The following is a 26,493-nucleotide window of genomic DNA, read 5'->3' as shown; positions in this document are numbered from 1 at the left end:
TGTGTATATATTTAGAACGAGAACATAATCATAAATAAATCCTTTTTTTTAAAATAAGAAAAAAAAAACCATTGGCCTCAACACGAAATGAAAAAGACAGTTAAAAACAAATTCACACTGATGGAATGAAAAGGATAAAGTGCGTAAAGAAGAAAGTTTCGAGGAAGAATTCAAGTCTAGTTGGCATGTCTTGCCAATAGCGACGCGAAATTTTGGTCTGTATTAAAGAGAGTGTTAAGATATTAAATCCGAGAGCTTCGTCGGCTTCGGGTTTCTAACTAATTATGGAGTTCGCTGCTGCAACCTTACTCTTCCTCCCTCCTTCTTCCATTTTACGCCCGTTGCAAGACCCATCATCCCTATTCTGTCGGGCTAGCAATTGATTTAAGACTTCACTCGCAGCTGTGTGGATGCAAAATTGCACTGGAGAAATTTCTCTTACTTTGCTTACCTTACGAAGCTCTTTAGAGCTCTGGACTCTTGTAGAAGAGGCGACTTCCAAGGAAATAGGTGACTTTTCTGTTCGTTTTAGTCTATGCACGAGCAAGAAGATATTGAGCGATTGTAGTGATGCGTTCTTACCTGAAATCAGAGAATGAAGTTGGTTATAATGTGAACGAGAAAGAGTAGTTAAGGAATTTAATATCTGTGCCTAGAGTCAGAAGATATTACATTTGTTCTCTTTCAAAAATAAAATTCTTATTTCTTATCTAAATTTTTTTACTCTTTATAATAGTAAGAAATATTAAACGTTTGATAGAAATGATATTGAATCAAATAATGCAATTAACAGTTGCTATTCTCAAGATTAAATATAGTCTAAATTTTTCATATTTAATTTATATATATAATATATAATATAAATATAAGAAAATAAATACAATTTGAAATATCAAATAATGCTATATCCAGCTTAAATGAAGCGAAAATATTAAATTAAAATCAATATTAAAATAAAACATCAAATTTATTAAATTTTAAATTTGATAAATTTAAAAAATTTTAAATTGAAATTAAATTTATTTTCAATGTCAGATAATATTAAGTTCAATTTTTTTTTAAATAATAATATTAATTATCTATATTCTACTTATTTTCCAAACAATTAAACAGCAAATATTATCCTCCTTAAAAAAATTATCTATGTACAGAATGTTATAAAATTATATCTATGAAATTATAATATATAAGATTATTATTCTAATTCTACATTTTTCATAGATATTGATTCAAATAACTTGCCGCAAAATTGATCTTGATCTTGAAAAAATCAAATATTGAAATTTTTTTTATTGTATTATATTTTATTTATCACAAGATTCAATTTTCAAAAGAAAATCATTTTCATGATTCGAAAATAAATCATTCTTAATGAAAAATGATATCTAATTCAAATAATTTTCAAAATTATTTTTAAAAGTTCGTAAATCTTTTTTGTTATAATAATTCGTCCCCTTGTTTTGTGATTATTACTATGTTATAACTATATTATAGTAATGTTATAGCTACATAAATCAATTAATGAAAAAGTATAATAATTTTTTCTTATTTTTTTTTGTATGCCTAATGAATACGGGATAAGATATAAAATCAGATACAACAATATAAATTCTTGATCACTAATTTTGTAAATAAAATAATATATAAAAATTATTTAAACTTTGATATTATTTTCCGAGACAATTTATTTCTAGATTACGATCTCGTATTGAATAGAATAAAATATAACAAAAAAAATTTTTTTTTATGAATTGAATTTTCAAACTCAAAATCAAATTATTTAAGTCAATATTTATCGTGATGATCTTGATATAATTTTATGATATTTTGTATCATTATTAGTTTTAAAATTAAAAAACTTTCGCAGCTGAAGATTCAATCTTCACCTCTATAAAAATTGAAAAACATAACTTATGCCAGTCCAATTCTAAAATATAAATATTTTGTATGATAATTTTTTTTTAGTTTTTTAATTCAAATTATATGAATAACAAAATATGATGCGTTTTACGTATCTAATAAAATGCAATAAGTTATAACCGATTGTTATTTTGAAATGTGTAAATATATTTCTTTAGTAAATTAAAAATGTCATTGAAACTTCCACAATATCTATGAATCATGAGTCATGCAATTTAACGCAATATTTTACTGTCTTTAATTTACAAGCAATTAATCATTGAGATACATTATGTGATTGTGTGCTAACTTATAAAATCATTTCCATAAAATTTATTTTACGAGGCGTTAATTACTCTAAAACTATATATTTGCGAATTTAAAACTTTTTTGCTTGTTCGATGATTTTTTTATTATGCAATGCCTATTATAGTCGAAAAAATAAAAACTAATCATTTTTGATATATGTATGATCAGTTACAGTCTTTATATAAGAAAATTATGATTTTAATAAAAATTATATATAGAATATATAATATAGAAAATATGTAGAAAAATAAATTTTTGTTCGAAACAACGAGATTATAACAAAAATATGAGGAAAATTCTTAAGATTTTTGTGAAGAAAACACAAAATAATATCTAATATCTAAATTAAACATAATTATTCATTATCAAAATTATTTTTAATTTTTAATTATAAGATTTTTAATTATAAGAAATTAAATGTTATATTTTTATTACAACATAACAATTTTTTTTTTTAATATTAATTTTTTATTTTAACTAGTATACCTTTATAATGAAATTTGTAACAAAGTTGCAAATGTAGTATTTCAAGAAATACAAACTATTAATGTAAAATATAATGAGTTGTAATGAGTTGTAATTAATATGTACATATTCTTTTCTTTTTTTTAAATATCTTTCATTATATTTTTCATTAAATCAACTCTCAAATTTTCATAATTTTTCATCTCTAAATACAGTTTAGTTTAAGAAATATTTTTTACAATAAGATAGATATAATAGAATAGAAAATCTGAATATTTATAATTGGAAAACTCTTTTTTTCATCTTTCACCATTACATTATATTTAAAAAAGAAAACAAAAAAAAATATTGAAATTTTAAATGATTTCATTCCTTTGAATTGAGATTGGTCTTAATAAAGTTGCTTCGTGCATGTTATACATTATATTATATATGCTATATATTCATTATGTTACGTATTTGCAATGTTTCATGTAAAATAGAATTATTCTTAATTTTGATTATATAATTTATATAAAAAAATTTTATTAATTATATAAGTTTAAATTCATTTACGATATATAACTTTTATAATATTTTTATAATATATAACTTTTGATTGATTCTATATACATGTTTATAACGAACAGCTTTGTAATAAACTCGATATCGAAGCATACGTGATTTAATTAACTTCTAGCGTATCTTATAAAGACTTGTATTCGAATTAAAATAAATATGATTAATGGCATTGAGGAAAACATGGAAATGATAATAATAATAATGAACAAGGAAATAATAATCGAATATTTTTTAAGCGAAGAGTTTAAATAAATGTCAACATTCTTTGACTAGTCTGTCTCGAGTCACGTTAATTGTTGATTTGTTATCGAAATTGCATTACAAGAGTAAAAAAAAAAAAAAAAGAAGTAGTGAATTCGCAAGTTAAAATTTAGTTTTAAATTAAGTTTATGAAAACAATAAAAAATTTTAATCGTGGAATATTTACATTAGATAATTATTAGATAATATTATATTTAATAGACTTATTAGATAATTCAAATTGTCTGAGAACTATAATAATAGAATAATTTACAAAAATTGCAATAATTTTTTTTCAACATATAATCAATATGTTTTGCATTTTGATACATCAACAATATTAAAAAAGAAGAATTTAGCAAATAATTAAAAAATAAATTGCAGTTTTTAATAATTTAAAATTTAAAAAATAATTTTATGGTTATTGAGTAGAGATATTGCAATATAACATAAAATTTAGTAGATTTTTTTTATATAAATTTAAAATACTAAACAGTAAATATCGTTTAAAAAATCAATCATATATATTTGTAAAAATAAAAAATTTTGTATACACAAATTTTATATACACATATATATATAATAAATATAATAAATATATATAATATATATAATATAATTGAGCGTATAATTAATAATTAATAAATTTTTCAATTAAATATTTGCAAAAAAATTTTTTATATAAATATTTTTACAAAATTTATTCGAAATTTTTCAATAAAGTGAAAATACTATAATATAATATATATAAATTAACGTAATATAACATAATCTCGAATTAACGTAATATAATTAATTAAATATATGTAATTATTTTTTATCTTAATAAGAATCTATATCAATTTTTTTTCCAAAAATACACATATGATCACAAAAATAAAAATTTAAAATAAAAATTTTAAAGATAGTAACTTGAATTGAATTTCAACTATCAAACATTACCATAAAATTTCCAATTAATTTCTAAACAATCTAATTTTAAAAAAAAATAAATCAATTATTGAAAAAATAATTTCCATCTATTCTCAATAGAATTGAAAGAACGTATCAAACTTCTCAATACTTTTTTGCAAAAAAATACACATAGAACGTACTTTAACCAATTTCAATGATACAATTAATGAGCATCTTAACGATTTCAAGCTATTACGTAACGAACGTAAACATCGTTTCTGGGAACGCGTATATTACGAGATTTGTGTAAATAAAATGTGTTGCGTCTTTCTTCGAAGTGAATCGATATACTGCCGCTTGTTCTATCAGGAAACGGAGGAAGAAAAAGAAAGAAAATATGAAGCCGGATATAATTTCTGAGAAAAGTCACGTGAAATAATATGATTCGCGATTACAAAGTTTTTTTTTTCTTTGTCTTTTGCAAATCGCGCTCTCTATTTTATTATTGGAGTTCGGAGCTTCATTAAACATTTTCAGGGATAGAATTTATGTAAAAATTAGATGTAACACATGCGTGCGCATGCGCAGGAAAAGACAAACATATTTATGTTATGTCTCATATTACGAGACTTGCCGAGGCAGAAGATAATATTTAATCCCAAATGAAAGAATAAAAACCTTTGATGCAACTAAGCTTTCATTGTTTGTCTTGATTATGATAATAATTCAGGTGGAACACGATTTTTATATAAAATGAAATGTATCATGAAACAGAGATATGATGTTTAAAAGATTTAATTATATATAATAAAAGAAAGAAATAGTTTGAATTTGATCCAGATTTTTTCGTTTAAATTTTTGATCATCTTATTTGAATTGTTCTATAAAATTCATGTTTTTAAATTAGGGAAATATATTGTGATTAAAGTTTTTTTTTGTTGGAATTAAGATTTTTATTTATTTTTATTTTTAAAGAATTTTTTTCATTAGAATATATTCATTAGAATTATTTTTTCAATAAGTAAATCTTAATATTATATTATCTATATAATCTATATATATAATCTATATAATATAATAATATAATATAATATATATATAATTGATTAATAATTTATATAATTTTATACATATGAAATTAAAAATTTTAATTTAAAATTTATATACTTATATAAATTTATACATATTTATATACTTCTTATTTATTTTAAGATTGTTATACGTAATTTAGAATTTTTCATGAAATTTGTGATAATAACATATATAATTATAAATATCATATAATCAATTTTGCAAAACATTTGATAATATTATCTATACAAGTAATATTAAATTTTTATTATTAATATTAAATTTAATCAATAAATATTCATGAAACGTTATTACGATAAAAATATCAGCGATTCCCAAGAACGATCACTGCAAGCTCAATGCACGCTGTTTTTTCATCAATTACGCGTACCTTCGGCCAATGACGGGTCGGTTGCGTCGATGCTATAAATATTAATTCTATAATTGGCCTACAAAGTAATTTACTCGGCTCGTAAAAGCATACCATCGTTATTTATATCGCATGCAACGCGCTAACGTGGAATTTATTCGCGTGGGTTACGCACGGCTGGGAAAACCAAGCCTATTATATTACTGACATAAAAAGTTGCGATTGATTTTCGTAAACAATGTAAAGTTTTTATGTCCTTATGAATTGTTTTTATATAGACCTAATTCCACTAAATAGAGTAGGCTTTTTGACAAAAAGATAGAAAAAAAAAACGGCCATAAAAATCATAAATCAATCATCTATCTACATCTTTCGGAGAATTTTATTGTTTATTTCTATTAATTGTATAATATTATGACACCAAAACAAAAAAAAAAAAGGATTGAAAAAAAAAAGGATGAGAATTGTGAAAATCAAAAAAACTCCAAATTGAATTATTTTAATTCAAGTTGATTTAAAATTATCTGGCATTTATGATGCAAATATGATTTGAGAATAAAATTCTTGAAAATTGCTTTTGGAAGTATTTTTTGCAAGAGAATTTGAAAACATAAATTGAAAGTAGAGTTAGAAGTAAAAAATTAAAATAAAGTGTCTATTAGATATATATATATACAATTCTAATGCTTATGTTCTAGATTTAATCCAACTGCTCGTTCAGAAACTCAATTTAATTCTACCTCTTTAAGGAGGAGAAGAACAAAAAGAGAATCAAGAGAAAATGTAAAAATTACTCGATGAATTTTTTGCATCGGATCATTCTATATCCTTGTTTCGATTATATATCAATATATATCAATTATTTACGTTATTTCGTCAAAGTTTGCCGAAAAATACTGATGACCCAATAAAATTGCGAAAAAAAAAGATGAGAACCGAAGATTCGTGCAAATGACGATTTGATCTGGTTCAATTGAGCATTTTATTGCATTAAATAATCCTTTTTTTATTCAGTTATTGATTATACAATAGCATTAATTTATGATTTCTAATTTAACTGTATTTAAACTGTAATAAAATAAATTAATTAAATTGTATTTAAACTATAATAATTTAAAATACTGTATTTTGTATACACTTTTTTTTATTTTTTTTATTTTTGTTATATACATATATTTTTTTATATAGATATAATATAGATATAATAATAATATGTATTTTAATAATAAATACATAAAAAATGTATTTGCACATATTTGCATATTAGTTCATTAGAAATTAAATTTTGCATTATATTTTGTAATATTTTCGTAAATAAATAAATTTGATAATATGAAAATAAAATATAAAAAAAAATGCTTTATTGGAAAATATATTAAAATATTTTTGTAACTATTTTTTTTTAAATTCATAGACTGTATATTTATATTACATATTTTTTTTAATTTTTCTTTTCATTTTTTCATTTAATCGCGACAATATTTTAAAATTGTTAAATCAAATGTTTATATATTTATATTTTTCAAATTTTATTTTATTTAATTATTATATATTATATATAATATAATAACATTATATTATTTTAACATACTATTATATATTATATATTATTATATTATTATATATTATTTATAAGGATAACATTAGCTTCCAGATTTCAAATTAAAAACTATAATTTTATAACATGATTTTCTAAATTCTTTTCACAAGCAAAGTATAAAATTTATTAATTAATTGTACTTACATTAATATTAATAAAATAAAATTTGAACATATTCATCGCTAATAATCTAGATATTGAAATGTTAAAAAAAAAAAAAAGAACAAAAATTTCTTTTATAAAATTTAATTAAAATAAAAGTTAGATAGAACTCTTAACATCTAAAAGGCATCTAAAAATCTCAATATTTTACCAAAATGTCACAATAATTATCGATTATCCTATATTTCTTAGAAAAAAGATTTTAAAAAAAATTTAATTCTTTTCGTCTCGCGAAAGTCGATTTAATTCCAACGAGGTATCAAGAATTCCTTTCAAATTGAGATAAGAGAAAGAAACAAAAAAAAAAAAGATTACTATTAAAAAAAAGAAGATCAATTACCGTTAAAATTGAATAGTTTGTGTATTGGAGAATTTTTTATTCTATAGTGCAGTATTTAAATTATATAAGCATTTAGAAAAAAAAATTATAACTTTTAAATTAATTAATTTTCGATTAATATATCACATCATATTTTTAAATATAATTGATTAATGTATAAGAAATACATAATTTTATTTTAAAAAAATGAATGATATTTATATATTTCTTAACAAATAAAAAATTTTTATCAGTTTTCATATTGTAATTTACTATTAATCGACATTCAATTATCTTATATTCGAAAACTTTTAAGAGAAATAATTGAAAAATCATATACATATATGGACATAATTAGAATAATATGTAAAAATTTATATCTATCTAATCTATTTTATCTTTATTTATTTATTATATATTTTTTGTATATTTCTTTATAAAATAAAATATACTTTATATATAAATATAAATACATAATAGAAAATAAGCATCTATAATTTATGCAATATCTGGACATTGAATATCTTAGTACTGATTAACTTTTCTTCGTTTCCGGCAATTTAAATTTAATTAATATAAAATTTTATGTGCAAATTTATATATAAAAAAAATAGAAATGTACTTTTTGATATTTTCTCTTTAAATCAATTCAAAATTCATAAATATTGATATAAAAAAAAATTAGATTGTTTATTGCTATTAAAATTGTTCATTAAAATTCAAAGATATAATATTTAATTTAATTTATAAAAATAATTTTAAACAAATAAATTTAAATATGTTTAAAAAAATAATTCGAAATTTATACTAAAATTTTAATTTAAATCATCATCAATTTTTAACCTAAATCTAAATCTAAATATATAATATTAAAAACTAAGCTTTATCAATATTATATTTATCAATATTGCAATAAATGAATTTGCGAACTTCGGATTTTTTATTTTTATCTATTAGACAAAACATTTTATCATATCGTTACATATTCCATAATTCAATTCCATGCCGCGGTTTCTCAACTCAATTTTTTTCTGATATTTCGCTATCTTAATTTAATCGAAACTGGTATTTGCATGTACCTAAGTAGCATGTACCTACATTAATCTAAAACCTTTTCATATGCACGTCTCTTATACACGCCTGATATATGCTCTGTCGCATGCATATATGCAATATACATATAATATATATATATTTAACGCGTACTCGCAGCAGTTCTTTACTGTAGCGAATGTAGCAAAATCAATATAAATAATTCTTTATATTCAAGTTTTCCTTTAAGTATCTTCAACATATTGAAAAAAGCATCGAGGTATTCATTTCGGAAACTTGATAATGCAGAAAAACCTGAGATTCCCGAAAATTAAGATAGAAATTATTATATAATTGTTTATAAATGAGTAGTTGTATCTTCTTATATATATTTATTGGAATTTAAATTGATTACAACATAATTGTGATATTTATAGTCAAAAATTAATATTTTTTAGAATATGAATATATTTTAAAATAAAAATTTCGAAAAAATTTTTGAAAAATATTTTCCATAAATGAATATTACGTTAATAATATTGTTCGGAATGTAGAATAATAAATATATGTGAAATTTGAGTAATTGTATATATTACAATATAATAACATTAAAACATATAAAATATATTCAAAATCAAAAACTAAAAATTAAACAATATTTATTTCAATGAATTTATTTCATTTCATTTCAATGAATTTTCAGATCGCATTTATATTCTTTTTTACAATATTATGTTACAATATTCATTTTTATAATATATTGATTGATTATATAATATTTTTCATGCATCTCTATTTATATTTATTTATAATGCTATTATTTATAATTTATTAATATTTTTCATTTAATAAAAAAATATTTCTCATTAATATTTATATTACAATAACTACAATAAGTTCATTTGAAATGATTTATCATAAATATAAATAATCAATATTTAATAATAAATATAATAATAATAACAAATATTTTATATAAATAATTAAAATTATTATATATAAGTATATATATAGTGTATATCTATATATATATACATAAAAAATTTAAATTTTAATTGGAAAAGTATATTTTATATTTTCATATTTTCTTTACAAGATTTTTGACTATACATAAATATGAACTCAAAAAACAGAAAATCATATATGTATGTATATATATGATACATATATATATACATGTATATAATTAATAAAAAAAATTAATTGAATTATTATTATATATATAATAAAATGATATCACTAATATCAGAAATTATAAAATTAAATTAAAATTATTTTTTATTAATTATTCCTCCATATTTATGAATTCTCTTCTATTATTAACCATAATATCAAGATTTTAAATTGAAATGTGAATCTTTAGCTTTAACTACATCTTAAGATAGAAATTTCATAATTTTGTCATTTTATAGTATGCTGTTTTATGATTTATGCTGTTGTATACTAACTTTTTTATGAGACTTAACAAGGACTAAGCCATTTAATAATGTGTAAGACTCAATTGACTATAGAAGAGCCACATCAAAAATCGTTCTCCGATTAGGAAAGCTTTAGGCATCATGTTAGCAACATTTACGATTCGAAACTTGACCGTCGCGTCGCATCGCTTTAACAGCTTCTTAGCCATAAACTGGCTGATAGATGACCTAGAATATGAGTTATCTTAATATCATCATTTAATATTTATTATTCAATCAACTGCACATTAGTTAATTGAAATTTTAATAATATTTTAATAAAAAGATATCAAAAATTATTGGAAAAATATAAATGTAATATACAAATTACTTTAAAAAATTAAGTGACAAATTTTTTAAATTTTTTCTCTGTTAATTCTTGTTATGACCAATGCAAGAAAAGAATTCTTATGGTAATGAAGATAAAAGTATGCATAAAAAATTATATGAATCATTTATCCAGAAAGTATATTAACATATCGTCAACATTCAATCGATTACCAGTAATGAATAATGATTAATGAAATAAGTATGACGTAAACTCTAGTATGATCAAATCAATTAACAATCATAAAGTATAATTTTTCTATTATTGGATTTGAAATCAATTTTAATTAATTTCATTTTTATTATGTATATATTATATATATTATATAATAATATTTTTATAATTATAATTTTAATAATAAATTTGACTTCAAAATATATAAAAATAAATTAATCATAGTTTCTAATTCTTAAAGTTTGATATGGCAAATACATTTAATTAAAATGATTGTGTCTCATTTTTTATCAAGTTTTTCACATTTTAAACTTTACAGTAATGAAGAATGCTAACTATTAACTATATTCTTTTATATTACAAAAAAAAAAAATCAATAAAATAAAGTTTTTCCCCCCAAATGTTAATGTATTCGTGTGACTTTTTTGAATCTGGAGATCAAATATAAAAAACCTAAAAACGTCAATTAATTAACTTATTTATTACGTTATAAGCAATTTAAGTTTCCATTAGATGAAGTAAGCTGGGAATAGAATGTGACGATGATATAATGGAAAGAACAGAGCGATTTTATTCTATTTCCGTTTCGCTTTATCAAATACAAGCTTCAATTGATTATAATTTAATAAATAAATTTTAAATAATATTGTTGAATACAAATTTCATATTTATTTTGGTTAGAATCAATTTTCTAAAAGTTTCTATATAATATTAACATCTGTATATCTGTTATCTATATTATAAAACTTTATATATATATACACATACTAGCCAAAGATTTGGAATCATTTTTTCTTTTCCAATATTAAATCTTTTAATATTTTCATTAATTCAAAATTATTTTTAAATACCAATAATGATTTCACTTACTTCAATAGATTGCAAAAGGATTTTCTAATCTAACTAAACTAAAATTATTACTTCATTTTAGAATCACCTTGTAAAAGAACGTCATCATTCGAACCATCACGCTTTAAGTACTTATTTACACACAAGAATTTTCTCGAGATCACGATCACTATTCCTTTCGTCGAGTGATCACAGTCATCCGTAACAGATCCGACGTTGTCGAAAGGTAACGATCGCTGTTTGTTCGTCGATTACTGGCCGCGACATGACATAATGTGAGTTATCGGTTAACGGATGCGCGGTATGAGCGTGGCCAATCAATGGTCTGGCAAGCAAGGGAAATATTTATGACCATGGTTACAAAGTCCTCACGAGCTACCGATAGCCAATAATCTATATTTTTGTTTCTGACTATGATGAATGCTAATGCTGGCGCGTGCTCGACCGATGAATCATACAAGTTACGAACGAAATCTCACGTACTTGGAGAACTTGTACGCAAGGTTTTTCAACAAATTTACATTGCATCGATGAAAATTTCCTTATTAATGTTGATTCAAGATTGAAGTTGTGATATTTAAAATATGAAATATTTATGTTGATTTGTATGTTTATTCATAATTTTTAATTTACGAACAAAAATGAAGAAATAATTTTTGATAGCGTAATATCTTTAAATTTTTAATTTTTTTGTGTAAAAGAGAGATGATATAAAAGAGACATTTTTGTTTCGAACAAAATATAGAAAAACTATAAGATTATTCTAAGATTTTCTAATTGATAATATTCTCAACTATCTAACTAAGTGATGTTATTAATCTTCTTTTACATTTACATTTTGCTTCTTTTTGTTTTTTAAAAAAGTGTATTTTATCCCTTTTATGAATTGGTTGAATTGAGAGAGATATATATACTAACATTTATGAAAGGAACAGTAATAAAAGAAAATAGTATCAATATTATTTTTTCAAACATCAAAATCACAATATTTATTTCATCAACATAAATACTATGCTATTACCAATATAGTATTCTTCTTTTAAATAAATTCTTGAATCTTAATTGGATTTTTTATTTTTTTTTAGATATACTAATTTTTTAATTTGGATAATGATTAATCCGAAATTTTTAAATAATTTGAAAAATAACATTCATTATCTATAATATATTCCTCTATCATCAATATTTGATTTATAAATAAATTAACTAATTAGTCTAGTTAATCAATTTGAGTAACATTAATAAATATAATTTAATTATATTAAAAAATTTTGTAATTGATTTTATTAAACTTTCTTTCTGTATTATTTTTTTATATTTTATTTATACTAATATTTTTTATGTGGCATATTTAAACTGAAAAAAATACGATAAGTGCATATTCAGAATCGAAGTAATTTTTGAAACAATAATTATGAAAATATCCCTTCAATCATTCGTTGTATTTTTCATAAATTTGATAAATAAATGGAAAATCTAACCAATAATTAATATAATATTAAATGAAAAATACTAATTCATATTATTGAATAAATAACTGTTTAGAGTAAAAAAAAATTAGTTACTAATAACAATATTTCGCATTTTGAAAATTTTCATAAATTTTACTTTACTTATCGATATCGAAAAAATTATCATCATATTTAAATAAAAACATATATATACGTATATATATATGCATTATTATATCATTAGAAAATTATAAGAATATATTTACTTTTTATCTATAATTAAATATTTAATATTTATTATAAAGAGAGATTATATATTTATACTTGTATATTACTTTTAGTACATTCTTTATTGTATAAAATATCATGTTACAAAACCTTATTTTATATCTTTTTTTTTAAATTTTTTTCAGTTTTGAATCGAATATAAACTATTCTATATTTTATAAATTTCTTAAATTATGAAATGACAAATATTATTATTTTTTGATTATATACATACATTTAAAATTTTTTTATATTTATCAAAAATATTTTTATTAATATAATTACATTCATTCATCAATTTAAAAAATTTTTTTTATTATTATTTATATATTATAATAAAATTATTATAATTAAATATAAAATGTAATGGTTGAATTTCTTAATTTGTAACAAGTTTCTTAATAACGTAATATATTAAACAGTAACAAATATATTAAACATGTGAAGTTTCAAACATGAAATTGTATAATTTATATAAGAAATGTTTCACATATGGGTTTCACAGATTTTAATTAAGTTTCAAAATAAAATAGTTTTATATATATAATAAGCAATGCAACATATTTAGTTTGCAATTTGATAGAATAAAATCTATTATATTTATATAATAAATATAATATTAAATACAATTGTGTATATATAGTTAGATATAAAAAAAATATATGTAAAATATAGAGAAAAAAATATAGAAAGCTATATTTGAATAATGAAATATTTTATTGAATTATGTTACATATATATAATTGTTGTATTTTATATATATATATATGTTTATAAAAAAAGCCAAATGAAAACTTTTAATTAACTAATTAATTATCATCTCTTTAATTTATTTTCAATTTCTTAATTAATAAACATTTCTAATACTTCAAATTTTAACAAAAATTTTTTTTTAATTTTTATTCAAAATTTAAATGAAGAATATTATTTAAGAAATTTTTTAATTATAAAAAATCACAATTGAATCAAAAATAATTTCAACAGAATAAATCTTATGGCTATTTTTAAATTAATGACTATCTCTAAAGCATTTCTTTCTAATTTCTCATATAATTTTGAAACACTGCATGAATAATATTTAATCTTAATCATGTTTATGATAGATGAAACTATCGCAAAACAACAATGAGCTCACGTATTATATGCTTATCAAATAGTTTATTAGTAAATTTTTACTAATAATCGTACATCAAAGATAAATGGGAAAGCACAAAATGTTATCGAGAGTGTTATCGCATATTATCGAGCAATTTGATTCTGATTCAGCTTTCGAGTCATGATTATTCGTAATTATTCTTTCGTTAATTATAATAATTAATTGTAATCAAATCAGAAAACGCGTTATGTCATCTCCTACAATCGAATAAACTTTCATCTTTCTGTCTCTCTCCTCATTCTCAACATTTACGAATTACGAGAACATCTGTTCCTCGTCAAATTTGCAACGCTGAAAACGATCGTTGCCGACTGCTTTTACGACCGTTTACATAATCCTCGTGCAACAAACAATCTCAATGTAATTTATGCGCGTAAGCTGCATAATGTGTGAGTGAACATGATATGTCTCGACACCTACGCGATTTTAATTGAAGGTAAACAACCGAAGCTGCATCACAACGTACTTTCGTTCACTAAAATTACTAGTTCGTTACAAGTTTGGGATATAATTTTAAATAAAATCAATGATCGACCGAAATCGATGATGACCGAAATAAAACAATAGATATTATAACAAAAAATATAAATATATATTAATTATATTTAATTATATTAATTATTAATTATATTATAATAAAAAATATAAGATATAAAATTTAAACTTTACAATATATATTTGAAAAATATATAAGAAAAAAATACATAAAAAGATACATAAATAATACGATTATTAAACGTTATTTTCGGTTATTTGGCTATTAAACACTAGGTTTGATATAAAGATTATCTTTGTATATAATCACATATATTCGTATAAATATTATTTTAATTTAAAAAAAATATTAATTTATAAATAAGAAAATAATGAAAAAAAATTTGTTACATTTCAATAATCTTGAAAAAGAAATAAAAAAAAATTTATTTCTTGAAACTGATTGTTTTCATTGCAAATGTTGGGTTTAAATTGAATACTTGTCTGATTATCGTAAGATAAACTGATGAAAACATGTATATACATTCGTTGCAATAACAACTCGAATTTTGAAGCTTTGTCCTATGAATTTTTGTAATAAATATCATATTATGCCGATTCTATGAATCAAAAATGAAAATCGGTAAGCAATGCTATAATTTTTGCACGAGAATATGAATCGACAAAAATATAATAGCATTTATAAAAAATTATTATTTAATAGAAAAAAATATTTAAAACGATCTATATATTCAATGCACAAAAATATAACTTATTAATCCTATGTACTATCAATACATAGTTTGAAATCACATGATTTCTATAAAAATCAAAATTTGAGAAAAAAAAAAAATTAAAATTCCGTTACTTTAAAAAAATTTTTTGTTAAATATTACAATAAATGAAATTGCTATTAATATTTATAGTACTAATAGCACTAATTAGTAACAAAATCAAAAAAAGATTCATATAAAAAGAAAAAAAAATTGTATTGTTTAATAATATATGTATACACGTATTATATATATAATTATATATATAAATAAAGGAATTAAACATCTTTTGAAAATAAAATTAGAAAAGTCTTTAGCAAATATTATGTGCTAAGAAATGGAGCAATTTTAATATGTATTTACGGATTATAATCGAGTTTAATACAAAGAACTTTTTTTTTGTGGAATTCAATTACTATTCATAAAGATTTTCGGAATTTATAAAATAACTGAATACAAACGATTTCGAAATATTAATATGCTTTGAATTTATAAGCATTTTTATGTGTAATAATTAAATAAAAGTAATATAAATAAATATTGATTTCTCTTAAATTTAATAAAAAAAGTTGCAAAATGCTATTGGAAAAGTATCATATTTAAATATTTTTTTTAAATACTTCTTTAATTTATTTATAAGAATTTTTAAAATTTACTTTACCTAAATTCGATCTAAGGAATTTCTTTTTTTTAATGAAATTACTTATGAAATGTTTGAATTTGAAAATTTAATTTTTTATTCGAATTTGTAATATACAAAAATATCTAACAACTATTCATATGAACTATTTTGTTTAACAATATAATATTCATACTATTAAGTAAGAATTGATATGAAAAATTTTTTTACTTCCAAAAAATAGCAAGACAAAATTCTGACTAATTAATAAAACAAAATTATGCTAATAGAATGTTATATACAATTATCAATATTTAAAGAAAAAAACTAATGAACTTCAAAAAAATCATTTAAAAATATTCGTTGCTCATGCAAAATACAAAAGACATCGATTCCATGTGAAAGGGGACACAGGATGCACGGCACGAGAGTGAAATTAAAAACACTTGAGTCGTCACGACTAGATTATGTACATATATACATGTCCGCCAGGAAGTGCAGGCAAATCGTCGAAGCGGCGCGAAGGAATCTGTCTACTGTACATATGTATCTACTATACATACAGTTACATCCACTTTTCCCGGTGTATTCGTACATGTAGTCAAGTTAGGTATTTATATGGTACGCTGCGTACCGACTTGATGTCGTTCGCATACCCACGCATCAAGCACGCAAAACTTTATCTTCCTCTCTCTTTCTCTCGAGCCATGATCCGTGGGACACGAAAGAGAACTATGGTTACGCTCACGTTATACGGGATGTTACAATGAGCGTGACGTCATTTCCGGAATATCCAGGCTTTGACTGCGAGGAGGAAGCTAGGTCGGTAGGTTGGTAGGTAGCCACATGGGTATAATCGAGTATTATATACCGTATGCCCGGCGAATTTTGCGCTCATGGTTGCGTGAATCTTATCGGACTTAACATCGCCCTGTTTACTTGAAGAAGATGAAAAACGTATGAGGAATAAATAGTATATAAGAAAATATTGGGAAAGAATTTGCGAATTGAAAATGTTGAGAAAGATCAAGAAGGTTTGGGAAATATCACCTATTTTTTATTGAAATATATGTATTTATTGGGTAGTAAAATTTTTTACGATCACCTTATTTTTGATGACAAATGCAATTTTTTCATCAGATATTTCTCTTTTATTTATTTAATATTATTTAATATTTTTTATTTTATTTTAAATAGTGATTTGGATATGAAATAATACATATAGTTACGTATTTATATTTTTGTAATCGTTTTGTATTTAGCTAATTGAAAAATAAATATTATTTATATATCTATATGTATATTTATATTAAAATTAAAAAAATTTTATAATATAAAGAAATATTTTTCAATTACTATAATAGAATACTACTGAATCAAAATAAAATTATACATTTATAACTCATAACTTCTTCGAAAATATAAATTCTTTAAGATCTTATCTAACCATAAAATAAAAAAAAATCATGCAATATTTCAGAAGAAATAACAAACATCAAGGCGTCACAGATTCAAAAATATGCAACGAGTTTTCGACATCCAATATATAGGGGCTCGAGCGTGGTCGTATCCGACCGATAACGCACCAGCTCACAGACGGTTAGCTTTTCTCGCTTACCGGAAATTACGAAATGGCGTTACTTTCCGCGTTTCCGTCAGCGTAACGCAAATACGAATCTCATCGACACCGTGCCCATTTCCGTGGATTAGGAAAAGACGAGGACCATATAGGTAAGCACCGAGAGGTTGCAAAAATAGAGGACGATGATGGTGTTCTCTCTCTCTCTCTCTCTCTCTCTCTCTCTCTCTCTCTCTCTCTCTCTCTCTCTCTCTCTCTCTCTCTCTCTCTAGTTTCGTTAAGTTATTATTATTATTTATAGTTATTACTTATAATTTATAACAATTATATGTATGGTTATTTCTTTACACATTTTTTTCATCCTAACTTTATTATTTTGTAACCATTTATTATCTGTATTATTAAATATATTTAATTTATTTATTAAAAATAATAGTGTTTTTATATAAATTTTATTCATTGTATTTCTTATTTAATATTTTATATATAATCTCGAGGTTCTATTTTTTTCAATTTCTATGTATTCACTATAAATATTCCAAGATTTGATATTGGTTTGAAAAATTTCAATATTTCGGATTCCAGTTCCGATTTCAAATACATAATCTTTCGATATATTACATAGCTTTAAATAATTATTTAAACATCAAATTGCTTGAAAATTATGAAAAAAATTATGCTTTGATAATCGATGAATTAATCAGGAAAAGAAGAAAATAAATCAGAAAAATTGTTTTTTGTATCTTAGCGCACATCCTCAAAACATTTATTTCGAATAGAGCTAGAAGCATTTTTTTGTATTTTTCTTCAGTATCTATATTGGAAATATTTGACAATGTAAATTAAGAAAAGTTGATCAAAGAAGGGAAAAGAATAGAAGAAAAATGAAAGTGAAGTGAATTTAAGTGAAAAATTGACGCGGATTTCCACTAATGATTCTCTGATTGTTTATATTATTGCCCATTATTTTTTGATATTTTTCTCTTATTCTTTGATATTTTTTAGATCTTCGATGTGAATTTTCCTTAACAGAATATGTTTTGCATGTTCGGATCAACAACTCTACAAAATACACTCCACTCTTCACGTTTGTCCTCTATTGTTTTTCTTTACACAGATTGATTGGTCAGATGTAAATCGACAAATTTGGCGAGAGAGAATTTCAATCACGTTACGTTAGATCGTGATTGACTACGTGTGCGTATATATGTATTTAACAGAACGAAGCATCATCTATGTATTACTTATTTTCTTTGCTGTTTTCCGCTACAAGCGGAGTTTGCCTCGGGCTAATCATTCGGGCACTAGTTAGTAAATAGCCAAGAAGAATATCGAGCGCATGTTCCATATGTTTGATAGGGTATTTGTATTGGTTATTCTGCTCTTGGTTTACTTTTTCGCGCAGTAATTGAAGTATTGTTAAAGTTTTTCGTCTTTTAAAACTCACAGTAATTGGCTCAGAAACTTTTTTTTTTTTACTTCATTATTTCTTAAGGTTATTTTAACATTTCACTTATTGAAAAAATTTCTATAATATAGTAAAAATACTATTAGTATTAGACGAACTTGTCAATTAACTTACTTTATTGCAATATTAATCGCGACATCTATGATTATATTATATAAACAAATGAGATACAATTTCGTAATCCTTATTCGACTTCTTTTTATTTCATATTTCATTCAAACAATATCTGTATATAGACGTTTGTGATAAATATAGATATGATATGACCAGATAAATTATTTGCAATTAGTCATTTTAATATCTATTAATAAGAAAAATAAATTAAATTATACTTGAAATACATTAGAAATAAACAAAATTGTTTATTTTAAGAAAATATAATGAAAATGTTGAGATACATTAATCGGTACAAATATCTTAGTTCTAAAAGTAGTTAATGAGAATCTATGACTAATTATTGAATCATTGTATAATTCACTTCATTATATTTAGTTAATTGCTATTATTTAATGTCGTCGAGTTGTAGTATAATATATAGTTTTAATAATAAAAATAATGTTCATAGAAAAATATTCGTATCATTAAAGTTTCGTATGAAATATGACTAATGTGCATTCGATATAATCTTTATGATGTAATGTATAATGTATTTCTGTACATATAACTATGAATATAACTATTCATTTTATCATATTCATTTTCATAACTTTTATATAATATATTTTGAATGTTTATTAAAATTTATTATAACTTTTTATTGTCAAAACAATTTTCTTATCTCTAATATAATACAAATGTAATATGCTATAATATAAACATACGCTATCTAATCATGGGCAAAATTTAATAGTTGAAATTACAAATAAAGTTCTATAAATTATACTTTAATAATTTTTTCTTCAAATCATAATAATAATTGGAAATAATTGTAATGGCAAACGACCAAGGTTATATAAAAAACGGACAACTATAATAGCTACGAACAGATGTTATTTAAGTATTTTAATAAATAATTTCTTAAAATAATTTTATTCGAAATTTTTAACTAGTTACATTTTTAACGGATTAATACCCAACTTTGATACTATCTTTCTTATAATAAGAAATAAGAATATCGAATATCTTTTACATAAGAAAAAATTAAATTATATATTATTATTTAAAAATTTTGTTAAAATTCTATTTTAGATTTCTTTATAATGGAAATGATTAATTATTTTTATTTAAATAAAGAAAATATATTAACTTGAGTTCAAAGTTATTTATAATCATTTGAAATTATATATTAATCAAATATTTTAATTTTAAATAAGAATATATATACATAAACTCAAATTTGTTCACGATAGAATTTCAGTGAAAATACGACACTACATGTTACGCATTATCGTTGCTAATTCCTCTAACGATGATTAGCTTCTAATTATCCTAATGATAGCGTAGTAAGACTCTTAGATCTTAGTCATCAACTAATCAAAGTTTTTTTAAGTCCAATGATTCATTTATCATTTTTCTTCCCTATTCTTCATCTAATATCACAAAACGAAAAGAAAACTACAGAAATTATCAGATTTCGATAAACGATCAAACGATTTTTAATACACATCTCATTCGTTATTATAAAAGTCGTTATCATCTAAATCAATTAACAAAATTAAATAACAACTTGTTGAAAAAAATTTAGGATAGATGTAATCTTTCAATGATTTGATATAGATAGAAGAATTGCTTATGTAAATAGTTATACAGAATGTTAATATATTCGTGAAACATCTTTTTAAGATCAATTCTAGAGATCAAAATAAATACAAACTTGATATAAAAATATCAGTTGTGACTTACTTCGTAAGGAAAGATTAATTTATAAATAATATAAATCAGATGAACTAAGACGGAAACAAAATGTAACTAATTGAGAACAATGTATTTCGGTCTTGCTTCATCAAAAACTTCATTAGTTTATAACTTAATAAATAAATCTCAACTAATATTTTTGTATATAAATTTGTATTAAATTCTATGTTTATTTTGAATTTCTTTATCGTATTCTATCGACTTTCCAAAAGTTTCTTATAAGTTTCTTATTAATATCCTATATATAATAATATATAGAATAATACTTTTACATATAATTTACATATAAAATTAAAATTGCTGGATACATGTATAGAAAAATATTGCTTTATATGATATTATGCTCCTTAAGATATTAACAAGATATGTCAAGTTTATTGAAATCGACGAGAGAGTAAGTTTTCGACGAGTTCATTAAGAAAAAAAAAAACAGATATTTAGAGAAAGAGATGATACTTTCAATTCTAGGTGAGTTCTTCATTTTTTCCGTACCATCATTCAGTTCGTTTAGTAAGTTTTTTCTTTTATAGCGCATAACCGAGGTTATTTTCAGTGAGCCGACGAGTAATTCAATTTATAATTGAGCGAAAACCGCCGCTAGTGGTGCCATCACGTCTAGCCAGCAGTCTGTTGGCCCGACTTCGTACGGGTCATTAGTACGTCGGCATATCGACCGCCGTTTCTACGGTCCTCTTCTACCATCAGTTTAGAGAGAGATCGAGTACTAACCCCCGGCTAGTCATTAGGAAATATGTACATTACATACAGTCCATCCATTCACCGATCTGGCCTCTTTTTGACCTTGCTCGCGTGCCAGTTACCGGTTGAGAAATCTCTGACGACTAGTAGTTTCATTGAATGTCTTGATCGAATTCTCTTACGATTGACTGTTTCGGAATCTTTGAATTAGCGGCGTAGAACGGTGGCGTTCTTTGAATATTACGAATCGTGGAGGAGAGAAATTGGAATCTGTCGATGATCCTAAATAGATCGATTAATAGAATAATCGTAGTGAAAAGGAAACGATTTAGCCCACGAGTTCTGGAAGATCCTTTTGTTCTCTTTAAGAATAGGTGTCTGGCGGAGAATTTATCGATTCTCAAATGGCATTAGTTATCTAACCTCGAGAATTTCGAAAGCTTTGCACGTGCAGAAGTAAGTTATCCCGGATTAAGCCGCTTTACGTTTGGCCAATAGGAGTTTTTCAGAGCAGAAAAATTGGCAAGACGCTTGTGCATCGTTCCGAATTCACTGCTATGAAGCAATCGTTAATAGACTCATTAGGTATTCATCTGATTACGGATGGAAATTGTAGAGAATCAAGGCAAAGATGAAAATTGTAGTTACGTGATTTACAAGGGTCGGTGATACCGTCACATTCGGAAATAGACCTTCGCAATCAAGATCTTTGTCAAGATATCACATAGAGAGATACGTGGGCGAAACGATACGAATTACGCTGTGGGAATAATTGTATATATATCTAGTAAGAATCTGTAATTCATATATTTATATCTATGACAATATGTATATGAAGAAAATGTTCTTTAAATAGAAATTACTTCGCTTTCTTAAATAATTATGTTTTAATATTTATATATAGAATATATTTATCGTTTCCTAATTATATGTTAATATAAATATTATAAATATTGTTTACTTTTCATGAAATTTTAGTTTTTATGTGATTTTTACGTTGTATAAAAATTATATTTATATCAACTGTATATATTTACTAAAATACTTTATATCTCTAATAATATTTTTAATTCTTACAATCTATTATTACAATGTATTATTGAATTTAAGATATTTTTTTTAACATTAAAAGTGGATATAATATTTAATATATAATAAGCTATCGATATATTACATTCAAAATTTTCAATATTATTAGATTTTTACTTTTAATAATTTTCTAGTAATAAAATTTGAACTTTATGATTTGTTGATAAATATATATGCATATTTAATAATAATCATCTGCTCTTTTAATAAGAGAATAAAAAATCCTAATTTTTAAGAAATGGAATACTTAGATATTGTATATTGTTTAAAATAATGTTTTAGATTTTTTATTTTCATAATTGTAAGGATAGTTAAAAATATAGTACTTTTAACAAAATTATTATTTGAAAGTTTTTCTTGATTAATAATATTAATTGATTCATACACGGCGCATCGATGCGCACATCTGCTGAAATGCGCGCGCAACGTGCAAGCATAATCCATACTTTTAAGTTCCCGCGAGAACTCGCCGCGACGCAACTTTAATACCATTTCATTTTGGCGAGCATAATTTGCGGAAGATGGGATACGAAAGAAAGAAGATATGAAGAATGATTTGAAGCAAACACTAGAAATATATAATAGAAATATGGAAAGTTTGATTAAACGAAAAAATTGAAAATTTTTTAATAATTGTAGATCATGTATCGAAAACAGGTATATATATATATGTAAATAGATATATTATAAAATATTATAAAATATATCTATTTTTTAATTACATATTATACAAATATAATTTAAATTAAAATAATATATAAAAAATATATAATTAAAAAATATAATTCAAATTATTTATTATGATAATATATTGTCGATGAATTGAATACAAAAGTAATAAATGTTATAAAATGTTATAATATATCTGTTTGCGATTACGAATAATTGGAAATAAGATGTAAGATAAATCTCTGGACGCAGTTGAATGTATTGTAAAGATAGCTATGTTTTTCCATCTTTGATAATGAGCAAAAGTGGAGTATTTGGAGTTATGTTGATTATATGAGATTGGTGTCTCTTATGATTCACAATGTGATCGGGTTAGAACACGATTGATATATATTATCGATGTCACAATATTATATATTATATACTATATATATTATATATACTATGTACTATGCATATCAGGCAGAATATTAGAATAGATTTACAAATTCTAGAAGTATCGTACTTGGCGATCAAAACACAACGTTGGTTTCTATTCAATTCTATTTAAATTCAATTCTATGATCTCTAGCAGTCAGAATATGACGTTGTCTGTAATAAAGTCGTAAAAAGTTACTATTTACAGAAAAAAAAAACTTTTTTATAGACAATTTGGAAAAATCTTAGGCTACATTGTAGTCAATAGTAGATCTCTAACTAATGAGATCCTCAAGCTTACGGCAAATTTTTCAAACTAGAGACTTATCGTATAAAAAATACATACTTAGGACGTTATTTGCGCATATTTACTATAAATTGTTAATTTAATCGAGCAATAATGTTGGTTGGTATTGAAACTACCATGAAATATATGTTTGGATTCAGAGCTATATTGAATTTCTGTCAGATTAAAATATCTTAAAATAATATAATTGCATATGTAGCTAAATTTTCCTCAAAAACATTATTACAACAATATCATTTTAACAACATTATTCTAGATTTTTTTATCATTTAACAGGATTAAATGAAATAATGTATAATAAATAATGAATAATAACATCTGACAATAATGTAAAGAAACCTTCCTCGAATAGACAAATCATAAATCTCTTATTGCTCATAAATCTAACATTTATTGTTCGCAAATATTTTTTATCTAAATATTCAGTTTTGTATTTATTTAATCCTTACGTAAATATTGTAAAATTTGTACGTCTAATAAGTGCTTTTTATATTTTTCGAGAAAATTTATGTTTATCAATAATTTTATTATTTATAAAAAAATGGTAAATCATTTACTGGTACATATTTTGATTTACAATGTCCATTTCAAAAATATAGGAATTGTCTTATTTATCTCGATTGTTACAATTATTTAATTTACATTAATTTCCAAGTTCAAACAAGTATAGGATAACTTATCAATATAGAATATTATCTTTATAATAAAATAAATTTATTATGAACTGTATGTTATTTAAAGTTTTTTATTATTCTAGAATCAAATATAACTTATCCGTATAACTAAATATAAAGAAAATAGTATAAACTTTAATTCCAAAAATAAAAAGTATCAACAAATTTATTTCAAAATAAATAAATAAAAAAAAAATCAAAGAATTCTTCAAAGGAAAAAATTTTATTTTCATCCATCTTTTTCAAATCTTTCCAAGGATAGAATTTGCCAAATCAATTAAAGAACAGGTTTTCAGATAACTCTCACCGTTACAATGAAATAAAAGAAAAAAAAAAAGGAAAGAAAAAAAAAGAAAAAGCTTATTCGAAGATACGAGAGACGTATGATCATCCATAGATCTCTGGCAAACTTGCCACGGATCGCATCACTTCTCCGCTTATTTCCGTGCTCATATCTCGCGATGAATCAAAGCCGAACTAGCATTATCGTGAGCGTATTGTTCACGCAATAGAATTCGAGCCGGCGGAGCTCTCCTTTTTCTCCAGAACGAACTTGGAACACGACTGTGCGCTCCCATCTTTTTCCCTTTTATGCCATTCCACACCGGTTAGTCTTTTTTTTCTGTTCGTCTTTTCCTCTCTCGTTGTTGTATCTCCATGGAAACCAGAATTGAAAGCTCCGGAAATATAGCTATACCGATCGAGATACAGTAAAACATACATTGAAAAATATAGAGAATACGAAAAGAATAGAAAAAGAAAGAGTTCAAGCGAGAAAGAAGAGAAGGCAAGAAGGACACGGATATCATCGACATAGATAAAGAAAAGAAAAGAAAAAAACATAAAGAGATTAACAGAGGTAGAGAAACTTTGTAAACACGATGTTTCCTGTCAACAAGAATGGCCTGTATTTTCACGGTCTCAACACGCGCAGGAGAGAAACATACGACTCTACAGTTGCCTGGAGTATATCTCAGCGTTGGCGAAATTGCTAAATCATGTAAACACTGTGTAAATCCATGAGTTTCGTTGGTAACTAGGAATATGGTCATAAAAGGGATGAATATTCACTCGATGTCTGGCAAAATCTTTCGATTTGCAGCTTCTCGTTTGTTTTAAGAAATTGTGTTGCGTACATACAATCGATAATCGTAATATCGCATGCAGGCCTATAACCATCATACAATGACAGTTGCATGCGTTTGTGTGTATATGAATGTATATGTGTGGAAACAATATTTGCTTCAATTACTGGATATCAGAGGAG

The 26,493-nt window shown here is 23.3% G+C and overlaps 1 protein-coding gene across 1 annotated transcript in view; it reads right to left on the bottom strand.

Annotated features, from left to right (window-relative positions):
• The window catches only part of LOC100869669 (uncharacterized), a 343,975-nt gene that overhangs the window by 308,183 nt on the left and 9,299 nt on the right, over window positions 1–26,493 (bottom strand). Inside the window, exons 2-3 of the mRNA XM_086912992.1 lie at window positions 11,819–11,979; window positions 452–582 (exon numbers count right to left, since the gene is read on the bottom strand). Coding sequence (XP_086769118.1) covers window positions 452–582; window positions 11,819–11,979 — 292 coding nt within the window. The remainder of the gene's footprint in view (window positions 1–451; window positions 583–11,818; window positions 11,980–26,493) is intronic.

The sequence above is a fragment of the Apis florea genome, unplaced genomic scaffold, assembly GCF_048593485.1.
Source record: "Apis florea isolate Af1SG1 unplaced genomic scaffold, ASM4859348v1 contig_3493_pilon, whole genome shotgun sequence".
Taxonomy (NCBI): domain Eukaryota; kingdom Metazoa; phylum Arthropoda; class Insecta; order Hymenoptera; family Apidae; genus Apis; species Apis florea.
This window is presented reverse-complemented; position numbering and strand designations above follow the sequence as displayed.